General features: G+C 38.9%; 1 protein-coding gene across 1 annotated transcript in view; it reads right to left on the reverse strand.

The window, feature by feature from the left end:
• Positions 1-14,274, reverse strand: part of EXPH5 (exophilin 5) — a 78,928-nt gene extending 64,654 nt beyond the window's left edge. The window contains exon 1 of the mRNA XM_070749745.1: positions 13,938-14,274. Within this exon, the coding sequence (XP_070605846.1) occupies positions 13,938-14,056 (119 nt within the window). The 5' untranslated portion in view covers positions 14,057-14,274. The remainder of the gene's footprint in view (positions 1-13,937) is intronic.
• Positions 14,275-15,843: the final 1,569 nt, after the last annotated feature.

A 15,843-nucleotide genomic window follows, 5' to 3' on the forward strand; every position in this document is an offset into this window, starting at 1 on the left:
TCTTAAACAAATGTGGATGGCTAACAATTAAAAACCAATATATAAAAAACCAAAAGGTAATTGACTGAATATTTATAGAACATTGCAGGTGTTTTCATGAACTCATTAAATGACTTTTAACATAACCAAAATTTAAGAAAGAATACTTGCATCTCATTAGTTTTATCCTCTACGAAATAATCTATTTAAAAAAAGTTGGACTTTGAAGGAAAATGATAGGAAGGGTATTGATGCTTCTGATCTTCAGTGTTTGAGGACAACCTGGGAATATTATGTACTGTATAGCCAAGAAATTAAGAAATGCAATATTTTAAAAAATGAACCCAGATTCCTCAAATGATCATCTTTTGGGTATGTAATATGAAGATCTAGCTCTCTGGAAAGAAGTATATACAGGTAGTCCTTAGGACAGTGACGGCGAACCTACGGCACGGGCGCCACAGGCGGCACGCGGAACCATATCTGCTGGCACCTGAGTTGTTGTCCTAGCTCTAACATGCATGTGTGTGCTGGCCAGCTGATTTTTGGCTTGCCCAGAGGCTCTGGGAAGGGGTTTTTGGCTTCCAGAGAGGCTCCGGGGAATGTGGGAGGGGGTTTTATCCTCCCCCAGCTCCAGAGAAGCCTTTGGAGCCTGGGGAGAGTGAAACACGAGTCTACTGAGCCCACCAGAAGTTGGCCTTCAGAGGGCCTCTGGGTGGGGGGATGTTTTCACCCTCCCCAGGAATTGAATTATGGATGTGGGCATTCACGCACGCGCAATAGCACGCACCCATGTTCTTTCGGCACACGAGGAAAAAAAGGTTTGCCATCATTGCCTTATGACGATTGGCCCCCCAAATTTTGTTGTTAAGGGAGACATTTGTTAAGTGATTTTTGCCCCATTTTATGACCTTTCTTGCTACACTTGTTAAGTGAGTCATTACAGTTGATAATTTAGTAAACATAGTTGATAAGTGAATATTTCCTCCCCATTGATTTTGCTTGTCCAAAGGTTGCAAATGTGATCACATGACCCCAGATCATACCAATGAACCGATTGCTAAGCAATCTGAATTTTGATCAGGTGATTACAGGAATGCTACAAAGGTCGTAAGTGTGAAAAATGATCATCAGTCACTTTTTTCAGTACCATTTTAACTGGTCACTAAATGAACTGTTGCAAGTCGAGGACTGCCTGTAATGCTGGTAGTTTTGTAATATAGGGCAGGAGGGTAAATGGTGAAAAAGAGGAAGCCATAAGCCCCCTCCCAGAGCCTCTGTGCAAGCCAAAAATCAGCTGGCCAGCACACACATGCATGTTAGAGCTAGGACAACAACTCGGGTGCCAGCAGATATGGTTCCGCGTGCCACCTGTGGCGCCCGTGCCATAGGTTCGTCATCACTGTCCTATTGACTACCTGTATATACTTCTTTCCTGGAGACCTCACCTACAAAAAGATATTGACAAAATTGAATGGGTCCAGAGACGGGCTACAAGAATGGTGGAAGGTCTTAAGTATAAAACGTATCAGGAAAGACTTAATGAACTCAATCTGTATAGTCTGGAGGACAGAAGGAAAAGGGGGGACATGATCGAAACATTTAAATATGTGAAAGGGTTAAATAAGGTTCAGGAGGGAAGTGTTTTTAATAGGAAAGTGAACACAAGAACAAGGGGACACAATCTGAAGTTAGTTGGGGGAAAGATCAAAAGCAACATGAGAAAATATTATTTTACTGAAAGAGTAGTAGATCCTTGGAACAAACTTCCAGCAGACGTGGTTGGTAAATCCACAGTAACTGAATTTAAACATGCCTGGGATAAACATATATCCATTGTAAGATAAAATACAGGAAATAGTATAAGGGCAGACTAGATGGACCATGAGGTCTTTTTCTGCCGTCAGTCTTCTATGTTTCTAAAAAAGTAAGGTTCTACATTTAGGGAAGAAAAACAAAAATCCACAGGTACAGTATATGTGGTACCTTGCTCAACAGTAGTAACTGTGAGAGGGATCTTGGGGTCTTAGTGGACAGCCATTTAAATATGAGCAAACCTTAAGCAGCATCTGCCAAAAAACCCCAACACAGTTCCAGGCCGCATAAACAGCGGGACAGAATCAAGATCACATGAAGTGTAAATACCACTACCGGTATGTAATGCCTTGGTTAAGGCCACACTTGGAATACTGCATTCAGTTTTGGTCACCATGGTGTAAAAAGGATGTTGAGACTCTAGAAGTATTTTTGTGTGTGCAATTTATTTTTTTATGCTATTGGGAAGAAATCCAGGTACAGTGGTACCCCAAAAGGGCCAATTTCCATTTGCCTTGGGATATTGCTGCTAATTAAATTCCAAGCTAAGACATTAAATTCCTTAAGAATAAAGAGAAAAGCTGAGGTTTGGGAATTAAATGCTTTTAAACACTCCTTTTGTTTCAATGATAGATATTACCAAGTTTAAAAAGGGCATATTCAAATGATATGTGCAGAGAAGAGCAACAAAGATGATTAGGGGCCTGGAGGCTAAAACATATGAAGAACGGTTGCAGTAACTGGGTAAGTCTAGTCTGATGAAAAGAAAGACTAGGGGAGACTTGATAGTAGTGTTCCAATATCTCAGGGTTTGCCACAAAGAAGAGGGAGTCAGACTTTTCTCCAAAACTCTTAAGGGTAGAACAAGAAGCAATGGGTGGAAACTAATCAAGGAGAGAAGCAATTTAGAACTAATGAGAAAATTCCTGACAGTTAGAACAATTGATCAATGGTACTGCACTCTAATCACTGCGCCACCAAGGCTTCTAGTTTCCAGAACACTTGCTTGCTTATTTATTTTATTTGTATGCCGCCTCTCTCCGTAGACTCAGGGCAGCTAACAATAATAATAAAATAGCATATGACAAATCTAATATTAAAATAACTAAGAAACCATTATTAAAAACAAAACATACACACAAATATACCATGCATAACTGCACTATTGACTGCACTATTTGCTTAAGAACTTAAGCAAATTTGCCTAATGATCATGATTTGTTTCAATTTTTTTTGTTCGCCACAAAAGATTCATAAAATCGGATCAATCACATGATGACCTGATTAACGGCAATCCAATTTACGACCGTAATTCCCATCTTGATTAGGGTCACAAGTCAAGGACTCCATGCAAAGTTTAATTTGGGCATGATCCCAAAACAAAAATTTGGTTACAATGGACTAGGCTCTTCAACCTGGTTTAAATGAATGTGGTTTAGGCACACTCAAAACTGATTCATCAGGGAGGGAAATTAATAGTACTCTGGAAATGTCCATTGCAAAATAAACTGCGATGTGAAACAATAGTCTACTAATGTACGGTTACATCATACGTTTCCGCCATTGGCTCAGAGAAGTTATAATCAGCCTGAATATCAGGGAGAGGAACTCCACCTTTATACATGTGTCAATAAAAACAAATAGCCTGAAAACACCCTTCTAATACTTCCGTTGACTAGTTGGTACATAGCAATGATCTGTTCAACTGGAGACTGAATTAATTTCACTACTGTGGTTAACAACTAGTCTCATTAAGCCTAGAGGTTCTTTAAAAAGGTGGCATAATTGTAATATTTACATGCTTGTGATTAGAGATAAAAGACAACGCTCTTCATATGATTATCTGCACACACCACAACGCTGTTTAATTTATACCTTACACGTAGTCTAGTTAGGCAACTTATTGTCTCTATTGTAATCTAACAATCTGGGATCCTCCAGATGAATTTGGCTTACAAATTTATGCGAGGCAGCCTGTAAATTAGAATTTTAAATGCGCTTTGGGATGTGCATCCTTGTTGTACTTGCTTATTGGGGGGATAAATGCCATTGAGGTACTTTTGAGTAAAGTACCTTTACTTAAGAACGCCTATACTTAAGAACTTTTCCAGATAAGAACCAGGTGTTCAAGATTTTTTTGCCTCTTCTTAAGAACCATTTTCTACTTAAGAACCTGAGCCCGGAAATTTTTCCCAGGAAATTTGAGAGTGGCACGAAGGTCCGGCCAGTTTCCTGCCATTCTCCCTTTAATCCCGGCCATCTCGGGCTTTTCTGGGCTTCCAGAGGAGCCTTTCAGTGGTGCTTAAGGAGGCTTTGGCAGCCCAGAGCGAACGGAGAGAGCCATAGTTCCCTCTAAGCTGAGCAGTGAGCAATCGCTCACTTAAAAATCATCATCAACTCAGAGTTTTTCAAACCTGCCCAGAAGCCGAGAGGGAAAGAGTGAGAGGGAAGGAGAGAGAGAGAGGAAGAGAGGAAGAGAGAGAAACAGATAGAAAAAAGAGAGGAAGGAAAAGAGAAAGAAAAAGAATGGGAGTAAGGAAGAGAGAAACAAAATCAAAATCTAGTTTGAAACTAGCTCAACTATTTAAGTGGCATTTTGATATTGATAGAGTTGCCCTATTATGAGCTCACTCTTATAGACACACAGTACAGTATTTTATTTTGAAATTCTCTGAGGCAAAACAGGGTGGGTTTTTTGTTTGTTTGTTTGTTTATTTATTTATTTATTTAATATTTCTGTACCGCCCAGTCCCAAAGGGACTGCCGCTCAGACACTATACTTTTCCGCCCACCCCCCCAAAAAATTAGAGGGAACACTGCTCCTCGCTGCTTCAAAGTCCCTTTTTTTTCTTTTAAGCCTTAAAGTTCTGGATTTTTTTGACTCCCCTCCCCTCACCTTCTTCCTTCGACAGCGACTGTCGTCCTCTTCTTCCTCCTCCTCCTCCCACCCAAATTCCGAGCTTTTATTTCTTTTCTAATGGGTTTGCACACTTTTTTTTCCCTATGGGAAAAAATTGCTTCTACTTACAAACTTTTCTACTAAAGAACTTGGTCACGGAACAAATTAAGTTCTTAAGTAGAGGTACCACTGTATTAACGTTTTTTTTCTTGAAGACGTTTTGCATCTCGTCCAAGAAGCATCACTGATTCTGGCAGAATGATGGGGAGGGAAGGATTAATTCTAACATGATGTGGGTGGCAGAAGGATCACATTTCTTTGCAGTTATCTGGTCCTCAACACTTATGAGCCTCCCATCCCCCTCACTATCCTGCCAGAAGTGATGAAGGAAAACCAAAGAAAATCCAGTTGACTTTTGAAAAAACATCTTTGAGACAACCATAACCTGGATGATTGAGAATCTACATAGACACATATCTGGGTTATACAAATGTGACTGGACATAGAAACATAGAAGACTGACGGCAGAAAAAGACCTTATGGTCCATCTAGTCTGCCCTTATACTATTTCCTGTATTTTATCTTACAATGGATATATGTTTATCCCAGGCATGTTTAAATTCAGTTACTGTGGATTTACCAACCACGTCTGCTGGAAGTTTGTTCCAAGGATCTACTACTCTTTCAGTAAAATAATATTTTCTCATGTTGCTTTTGATCTTTCCTCTAACTAACTTCAGATTGTGTCCCCTTGTTCTTGTGTTCACTTTCCTATTAAAAACACTTCCCTCCTGAACCTTATTTAACCCTTTAACATATTTAAATGTTTCGATCATGTCCCCCCTTTTTCTTCTGTCCTCCAGACTATACAGATTGAGTTCATTAAGTCTTTCCTGATACGTTTTATGCTTAAGACCTTCCACCATTCTTGTAGCCCGTCTTTGGACCCGTTCAATTTTGTCAATATCTTTTTGTAGGTGAGGTCTCCAGAACTGAACACAGTACTCCAAATGTGGTATCACCAGCGCTCTATATAAGGGGATCACAATCTCCCTCTCCCTGCTTGTTATACCTCTAGCTATGCAGCTAAGCATCCTACTTGCTTTTCCTACTGCCCAACCACACTGCTCACCCATTTTCAGACTGTCAGAAATCACTACCCCTAAATCCTTTTCTTCTGAAGTTTTTGCTAACACAGAACTGCCAATGCAATACTCAGATTGAGGATTCCTTTTCCCCAAGTGCATTATTTTACATTTGGAAACATTAAGCTGCAGTTTCCATTGCTTTGTCCATTTATCTAGTAAAGCTAAATCATTTACCATATTACAGACCCCTCCAGGAATATCACGGAAGAGGAGTGTCATTACAGCATTTTTGTGTGTACAATTTATTTTTTTATGCTAATGGGAAGAAATCCAGGTACAGTGGTACCCCAAAAAGGCCAATTTCCATTTGCCTTGGGATATTGCTGCTAATTAAATTCCAAGTTAAGACATTAAATTCCTTAAGAATAAAGATAAGAGCTGAGGTTTGGGAATTAAATGCTTTTAAACACTCGTTTTGTTTCAATGATAGATATTACCAAGTTTAAAAAGGGCATATTCAAATGATATGTGTTCAAACATGTGAACTTAATCAGCACCAGTAAATACTTGCCAAATCAAAGCTAGTTTTAATCTGTTATTTTACTTTCCTTTACCGTTTTACTTTACAGTTAATTTAGATAGAAGGTAGTAGAAGATATACAAGTGGATCTTGCAGCTACCCAACTGTTTTAAAAATTAATATTTTACTGCCGCCTAGACTAGACTGTGGAAATGAAAAAAGTTTAGAAAAGCAGGGAAATTTCATGGGTTAATAAGTTTTAAGTAGCAGTCTATTCTTTTTTCTTAATTCTACAATATATTTTTGATTTTTGTTCTGGTTCTAGTTAGTGGACCTTGCATTTCTAGCAATCAAAAACAACTAAATCCCATTTGCCTAAATTTCCATGTAGATATCTTGGAATACTGAAAAGGGAAGAGGGAATGAATAGCAATATTAATACTTGCAAAGTAAATTTATAAAATCATCCCTGCCCTCTTCTGTAAAAAACATGGAACATTTTTCTCCTCCTAAGAAGACCTCACAAGGTCAATGCTATGAGTAAGAAACCTCAACAAGTACTTTGCAACCTATTAGGGTAGATATCTAGGGTAGATATTGACAAGATTATCAAAAATGAAGGTGTAAAATCAATATCCATGATGAGTATTTATGTTCTCTAGTCCAGTGTTTTTCAACCAGTGTGCCGTGGCACACTAGTGTGCCGCGAGACATGGTCAGCTGTGCCGCGATAAAGGAAGCTCAGGTTCCAGTCTCACAACTTTTTGCTGAGAGAGAGAGAGTGAGAGGGAGAGAGAGAGAGAGAGAAAGAAAGCAAGTGTCAGATAGAAAGCAAGCAAGAGAGAGAGAGAGATAAATGAGCAAAAAGGAGAGGAAAAAAAGAGAAATGAAAAAATGATTGAGACAGAGAATGAGAAGGAAGAGAGAAACAAAAGAGAGAGAGAAGTGACTCTTGGTTTAAAGCATATGATAAAAAGCACCCAAACAATAAGAGACAAAAAAGAAACCAACCCCCACCTGTTTTTGGAAATGGTTCAAGAGTGTATACACACACACACACACACACACACACAAGGGTGGGGAGGAGACAGGGATGGAAAAAGAGAGGAAAGTGTCTTAGGGTGTCATTTTGGTTGGTAGTGTGCCCCAGGATTTTAAAATGTAAAAAATGTGCCGCGGCTCAAAAAAGGTTGAAAATCACTGCTCTAGTCTACTGGATGTCCAATGTAGACTCCAAGGATATTCCTGTGACCTGTGGACTTCAACTCCCAGAATTCCTCAGCCAACCAAATAAATTGGGGTGACAATTTCCAAAATTTCAAGCAGCACAGCTGAATTCTCAGAGATGCAGCTTTAATATATTTGGAAGATGCTACACTGGAAAAGGAGGAAAATATTTCCATAGCACTCAGAAAAGCTATGTGGACATAACACATTCTATAAGAAAGACAATGAAGAGTCAACATAGTATAAAAACAAATTAAAATAGCTAATGTTTAAGTTGGGATAACTCAGGATATTCTGTGCATGACATTTAGGATAAGATGGCATGTAACTAAATAAGAATCACTTTACCTAAGGCAAAACAATCCCATTTCAGCTGCTAATAACCCATAAGAGGATCACTCTTTCTTATCCAAGCAAGCAACAGAGCAAAGTTCCCTAAAGAAAGAATTAGAGAGCTTGAAAGGAATTATAAAAATGAAACGAAGTCCAGAAACAAAGCAGTTCAGCCAACAGCCTCATTTTGTCTTGTTAGGAGCCAATATTAAGTTTATTTATATATTCATTTATAACATATATAAATGGTTTCATTCAGACTCTACATGGTATAGAAAACTAACGTTATTCACCCTTCAAATGAAGATGTAATGTCTTTAACATGCAAATGAACAGGTAACAGAGCCAAAGAAATCATTCTGAAAATTAATGTCACAAAAACATTTTTCAACTTGCAAGGATATAGGTAGTCCTTGACTTACAACCACAATCGATCCCAAAATTTTTGATACTAAGTAAGACATTTGTTAAAGAGAGTCTTGCCCAATTTTACAACCTTTCTTGCTGTGGTTGTTAAATGAATCACTGTGGTTGTTAAGTTGGTGACATGATTTGTAAAGTGACTCTGAAGGTTGCAAAGTGTGATCACATGACCCTGGAACACTGCAACCATCATAAATATGAGTCACTTGGCAAGCATCCGAATTTTGTTCACGTGACCATAGAGATGCCACAGTGGTCATAAGTATAGAAAATGGTCATAAGTCACTTTTTTTCACTGCCCTTGTAACTTTGAGGAGTCACTAAATGAACTGTTGTAAGTTGAGGACTACCTATACTCGATTTGTCTGTATGGTGTATATTACAAATGCTAACAGTCAAAAACAAATGACCATATTATAGCGGAAGAAGCTCAAATGCGTGTGTTGGGAGTTTTCTTATAGAAGAGGTGTCAAACTCACGTTGTCACGGCAACATCACATGACGTATTGGGACTCATCTGCCTCATGGGATGGGAGTTTGACAGCTCTACTTTATAGAGTTCGAAAATATATCCACTATATACAATGAAATTAACTCTCAAGGAATTGGATACAGGAAGCTTGTGATTTTAATCAGATTCTTGAACTCAAGGTATCCTGAAATAAACTGAGTTTGACAACACTCATTTTCATATGGTGCTATCACAGCTAGGTCTCCTGATCAAAATAAGACATACATGAAAAGCCTTATCTATGAGTATTTCTGTGATACAATTTCAGTAAAACAGTTTTATGATTCCATTCAGCTGGCCGAAATTTGACTTTTGATGCTAATATGTAGGATGTTTTGTAATGCTTATATATGCATACAGCTGGCTCATAATGAGATGGATTGCTGGGAGGTAGTGATGCTTACAATTTCCCCAGTGAAGGGAGCATCAGAATATAGTGTTCCCTCGATTTCCACGGGGGATGCGTTCTGAGACCGCCCTCGAAAGTCGAATTTCCGCGAAGTAGAGATGCGGAAGTAAATACAACATTTTTGGCTATGGACAGTATCACAAGCCTTCCCTTAACACTTTAAAGCCCTAAATTACCATTTCCCATTCCCTTAACAACCATTTACTCACCATTATTACTGGTACTCACCATTGAATAAGACACTTAGTGATCCTGATATTTATAAACATAATTATTTATTAACAATAATTATTTTTTTTGTTATTTATTTGCAAAAATTATTAGTTTGGCGATGATGTATGACATCATCTGGCAGGAAAAACCATAGTATAGGGAAAAAACCACGAAGTATTTTTTAATTAATATTTTTTGAAAAACTGTGGTATAGGCTATTCGCGAAGTTCGAACACGCGAAAATCGAGGGAACACTGTAGACCTTTCTTTGGGAACAAAGCTTAAAGCGATGTCACAACTTCTTTTCAATGTTTGAAGGCTACGTATTATAAGCCAATAATAAAAGATTATTTAATACACTATCCTATTGTTCAGAAGCAAACCCAAATGTATTCAGCTGGGTTTACTTCAGATACATTTATCAAAGTGCTCTGTTGAATTATCCAAGAAGTACCAATAAACACACACAGAAACCCCCCAAAAAAGTTTGGAGATGAACCAGGATGTACTCTTCCCTTCCTTTATTCCGAGAAAGAGAAAAAAACAGCCCAAACATTTTTAAAAGTCTAAGAAATACAGACATAACTTCATACAAATCAACCAGGAATCTACAAGAGTTGTGCACTGGACTTTGAATTCAAGTTTTGGAACTACTGTAGAAAAAATGAACATGTGAGACTATGTCCCTCAGGGCAGGGGTCTCCAACCTTGAGAACCAACTTTAAGCCTTGTGGACCTCGACTCCCAGAATTCTGGGAGTCGAAGTCCACAAATCTTAAAAGTTGGCAAGGTTGGAGACCCCTGCCTCAGAGTACCTACTCCTGTTCAACTCCTACCCTCAAAACGTCGCTACAGGGCACTGCACACTAAGACAACTAGACGCAAGAACAGTTTTTTCCTGAACGCCATCACTCTGCTAAACAAATAATTCCCTCAAAAGTGTCAAAGTATTTACTAAGTCTGCACTACTATAACTACTATTTTTTTCTCATCATTCCTATCACCCATTCCCTCCCACTTATGACTGTATGTCTGTAACTTGGTGCTTGTATCCTTAAGATTTGTATTAATATTGATTGTTTCCTCCTTGCTTATTTGACCCCTATGACAATCATTAATTCCTTGTGTGTCCAATCACACTTGGCCAATAAAGAATTCTATTCTATTCTGTCGTTCTTTGCGGCTCTACTTTTACTTTCAGAAATACTATCAAATTGCCAAGCAGCTGAAAAATCTGCCTGTATTGCCTCAAGACCAATACAGTTTATTTTCTAACTTAACAATTTTATCTTTCTCCTAGAGGAAATAATATGCTCAAATCAGGCAACTCAGAATGTTAAGTCCAAGTCAGACTGGAGTGAAGCAATCCACAGCTGAGCAAAAGCACCCACGGTTCACGAATAATAAATAAATAAATCAGAGGAACTAAAGCCCTACATGGCATCAGGCCAGATAATTTGCAGGACCGTCTTCTGCTATATGAGTCCCAGCGACCAGTTAGGTCCCATAGAGTTGGCCTTCTTTAGGTCCCATCAACTAGACAATGTCGCTTGGTAGGTAGGGGAAGAGCCTTCTCTGTGGGGGCTCCGGTCCTCTGGAATCAGCTCCCTGTGGAGATTTGTACTGCCCCTACCCTCCTCACCTTCCGCAAGAGTCTTAAGACTCACCTGTGTTGCCAGGCTTGGGGCGATTAGACTCTAGTCTCCTAGCCAATGAATGTCACGTATAGTATGAGTGGGTTTGACTGGTTTTTAATAAAATTGGGGATTATAGATTAGTATATTTAGTTTTAAATTAATTGGATGTAGGCTACTATATTGTATTGTTTTCTTTTTATATGTTGTAAACTGTCCCGAGTCCTCGGAGAGGAGTGGCATATAAATTCAATAAATAAATATATAATAAATAAATAATGTTCAGTTTAATGCAAAGAAGGACCAGGGGAGACATGATAGCAGTGTTCCAGTATCGCAGGGGTTGCCACAAAGAAGAAGGAGTCAATCTATTCTCCAAAGCACCTGAGGGAAGAACAAAAAGCAATAGGTGGAAACTAAACAAGGAGAGAAGTAACTTAGTACTAAGGAGAAATTTCCTGACAGTCAGAACGGTTGATCAGTGGAACAGCTTGACTGCATAAATTGTGAATGCCCCAACACTGGAAGTTTTTAAGCAGATGTTGGATAACCATCTGTATGAAGTAGTGCAGGGTTTCCTGCCTAAGCAGGGGGTTGGACTAGAAGACCTCCAAGGTCCCTTCCAACTCTGTTGTTGTTGTTATTGTTGTTGTTGTTTTTGTTGTTATTATTATTATTATTATTATTATTATTATTATTATTATTATTACTTTAAGACAATATTTTTTTAAAAAATGAAATTAACAGAAAAATTGCCTGCTTCTAGATTTCACATAGGATGCATTTTTAGAATCGGCACAAGATAAAGTTCATAGAAATAGGACTGGTTTGAAGGAATCTGGTGAATGGTGATAAGGGAAAAAATGATGGTCCCCTGCAGAAATCCATAGGATGGGAATCTCTTTGAGATGTAGAACTGTAATAGGCACTTTGAAGGGAAAAAAAACAAGCCTAAGGACTTTTAGGGTCCAAAGTAATCGTATATTTGGATGTCAATGTCCTGGAATAACATTTGATATGCTTTCCTGAAAAATGGAAATTAAAACTATGCATTCAGGATACAGTAATCCCACTGTATCCTGCTACTTCGTGGTTACTACTTCGTGGTTCATCTTTCGCGGATTCACTATTTCACCGGTTTTCAAAGGGGACTTAAATCCATTAAAAAGTTGAATTCCAATAAAAATTCATAAAATTCTTCTACAGTACTACTGTACTCTATTAAAGAAACTAGTAGGATATCACATGTAGTTCCAGCTGAGAAACATTATAGAGTGACTGTTTAATGCAAAGGGGTTTTTTTAAAAGTCCAAATATTCGTTAAATACATAAAAATATATCTTTCCTCCACGGAAATTCGTTTTTCACGGGGTGTGTGTGTGTGTGTGTCTTGGAACGCATCCCCCGCGAAAAACGAGGGATCACTGTAATAATCTGAACTGAAAATTAAAGATTTATCTAGGGAAAAAAACCCACCTGGAAACAAAAGTCACCAAATATTGAAATTCTGCTTAGGAACACGACCTATTTTCTTAATCTACTACTACTACTACTACTACTTTATTATTATTATTATTATTATTATTATTATTATTATTATTATTATTCTCCAATGCTAAGGAAGGACCAAGGTGAGATCCAAATAGCCATTACCCTGTATCCTAAAACAGTGTTTTCCAACCTTGGCAACTTGAAGCTCTTTGGAAGTTCTGGGAATTGAAGTCCAGATATCTTCAAGTTACCAAGGTTGGGAAACACTGTCCTAAAAGGTTTATGATTTAGAAACATAGACACAGAAGACTGACGGCAGAAAAAGACCTCATGATCCATCTAGTCTGCCCTTATACTATTTTTTGTATTTTATCTTAGGATGGATCTATGTTTATCCCAGGCATGTTTAAATTCAGTTACTGTGGATTTACCAACCACGTCTGCTGGAAGTTTGTTCCAAGGATCTACTATTTCAGTAAAATAATATTTTCTCATGTTGTGCCCCCTTGTTCTTGTGTTCACTTTCCTATTAAAAACACTTCCCTCCTGAACCTTATTTAACGCTTTGACATATTTAAAAGGTTCGATCATGTTCCCCCTTTTCCTTCTGTCCTCCAGACTATGCAGATTGAGTTCATTAAGTCTTTCCTGATACGTTTTACGCTTAAGACCTTCCACCATTCTTGTAGCCCGTCTTTGGACCCGTTCAATTTTGTCAATATCTTTTTGTAGGCGAGGTCTCCAGAACTGAACACAGTACTGTATTCCAAATGTGGTCTCACCAGCGCTCTATATAGCGGGATCACAATCTCCCTCTTCCTCCTTGTTATACCTCTAGCTATGCAGCCAAGCATCCTACTTGCTTTTCCTACCGCCCGACCACACTGCTCACCCATTTTGATACTGTCAGAAATCACTACCCCTAAATCCTTCTCTTCTGAAGTTTTTGCTAACACAGAACTGCCAATACAATACTCAGATTGAGGATTCCTTTTCCCCAAGTGCATTATTTTACATTTGGAAACATTAAACTGCAGTTTCCATTGCTTTGACCATTTATCTAATAAAGCTAAATCATTTACCATATTACAGACGACTCCAGGAATATCAACCCTATTGCACACTTTAGAGTCATCGGCAAATAGGCAAACCTTCCCCTATGTCACTCACAAACATATTAAAAAGAATAGGACCCAGAACAGGGTCTGTTCTGGGTCCTATTAGACAGTATCTCCTGGCCATGCTTCTTGCGAAGGGCACCTTCTTCTGCCCTCCAGATGGATAGGATGAAGCTTTCCACATTTTGGGGCGGGAAAAGGCAACAGGTTTGCAAAGACTTTCGTTTGGTGCAGAACTGCAAAAATAAAAGCGACCCGCCAAGAGAGGATCTCCTACCTCAGCCTTTCTTTCTCGGCTTTCTTGAGTTGCGAGTCCCGCTCCAACACCTTGAGGATCTGCCGAGCTTCCTCGCCATTTAAGAAACTCAAATCTACGCCGCGCGACGAGCGACTCATTCTGGGTTTTGGCGCTCCGGGGACGTTCACCTTTGACTCTCGCGTTGCGTCACCGGCATGGCCCGGCCTGGAAAGCGCCGCTTCGGATCCGACCAGTGAATTAAAGAGGCGACGGGTCGGCCGGAGTTGGCTCGCTCTTCCTCGCGAATTAAAGCCGGTAGTCAACGCGCCCAGCCCTTACCTGCCCGGGGAGAGACACCTGCGCCGATTGACAGCCCGCTGGACGTATCCCAGCGATTGGCGCTTTGAATCCGAAAGTCGGAACGCGCCAATCGCTGACTCGGAGAGGGGCGGGATCTCCCTTTTCTCGAGGTGTCTCTGGGTCGAGGCTTTTCTCCTTCTCAAATATTTGCTTTTTTAAAGGCTCTGGGACAGAAATGTTTGCTTTGGCTCCGGCCGGCACATTGGTAAAGCTGTGAGAGATAAATATACTGGCATGGTAGACCAGACGAGTGAATGTAAGTTTATATCAGTGGCATAAGTTTTAGTTTTATTTTTAACATTCAAAAAAACTTGGGAAAAAGTCAAATAGCTATGGTAGAAATTAAGCCATAATACCCTGAATTTCTATATGAACTGGATTACTGGCTTGTAAAAAGGTTGGATCATGGTTTAACATAAGTGCATCAGTGTGCCTTCCATCCCCTGTCTTAATGTTTCTTCTTCTTTTTAACTAGTATCATGTATATGAATATTATATCTTTACATACTCTCAATATGTACTTGACAAAACAAATAAATAAATAAAAATAAATAATCATCGCCGCCTGGGTGCATCAATTCTCAGAACTCATGAGTACAGGTAGTCCTTGACTTACAATGTTTCATTTAGTGACCGTCTGAAGTTACAACAGCACCGAAAAAAGTGATTAATTAGAGGGGTAGAACAGTGGTTCTCAACTTGGGGAGGTGGAACTACTTTGGGGGTCGAATGACCGTTTCACAGGGGTCACCTAAGACCATGGGAAAAGACAAATTTCCCATGGTATTAGGAACTAAAGCTTCTATTCTGGTGCTTTGGAACATATTTTTACAATCCGACCAATCAGGAGTTTGCAGTGAGGGTATCCCTTTGACCTTCCTGCCAATCAGCTAAAAGCTCTGTTGGGAGAATTGGTGCTAGACTTATGGTTGGGGGTCACCACTGTATTAAAGGGCCACGACATTAGAAAGGTTCAGAACCATTGGAAAGTTAGAGCTGTTCATTTTGATATTGTTATACTGTATATCCGAGTCTGCCGAGAGGGGGGCATGCAAATCTAATAAATTATTATTATTATTATTTAGAAATATCTTAGGCTTACATAGAAAATGGTTCTAAAGCAGTATTTTTCAAACTTGGCCACATTAACACATGTGGACTTCACCTCTCAAAATTACTCAACTAGCACGCAAGTTAACATTTATTTTGCCCCAGAAAGATGCAGGTTTTTTTTGCCTGTTTCTTCCAAGCAATAGCTGATTAGAAGGGGGGGGGGGGATCTCATATTTATGTTTTAAAACATTATTCTGTGCAGGGACCTCTATTTTTTTAAAGTATTTTTAAAACTTTAATGATCAATATGGTTAGATGCATTTTCCCAGACATAGAAAATACTGCAGACCTTTACAGAACCCAAGGTAACTTGCAGACTCTTCAATTTTAATGTCTAAATTTGAAGAGTGTATGGATTGGTTTCTGTCAAAGGTCTGTAATACTTTTTAAAATCACATAAAACTAGCCTCAACAACTGGATAAAAAATTTAAGGGGATAAATAGCCCCACATATAGTTTAATGTTACTAAAG

This window comes from Erythrolamprus reginae, chromosome 4 (assembly GCF_031021105.1).
Source record: "Erythrolamprus reginae isolate rEryReg1 chromosome 4, rEryReg1.hap1, whole genome shotgun sequence".
NCBI classification, from domain to species: domain Eukaryota; kingdom Metazoa; phylum Chordata; class Lepidosauria; order Squamata; family Dipsadidae; genus Erythrolamprus; species Erythrolamprus reginae.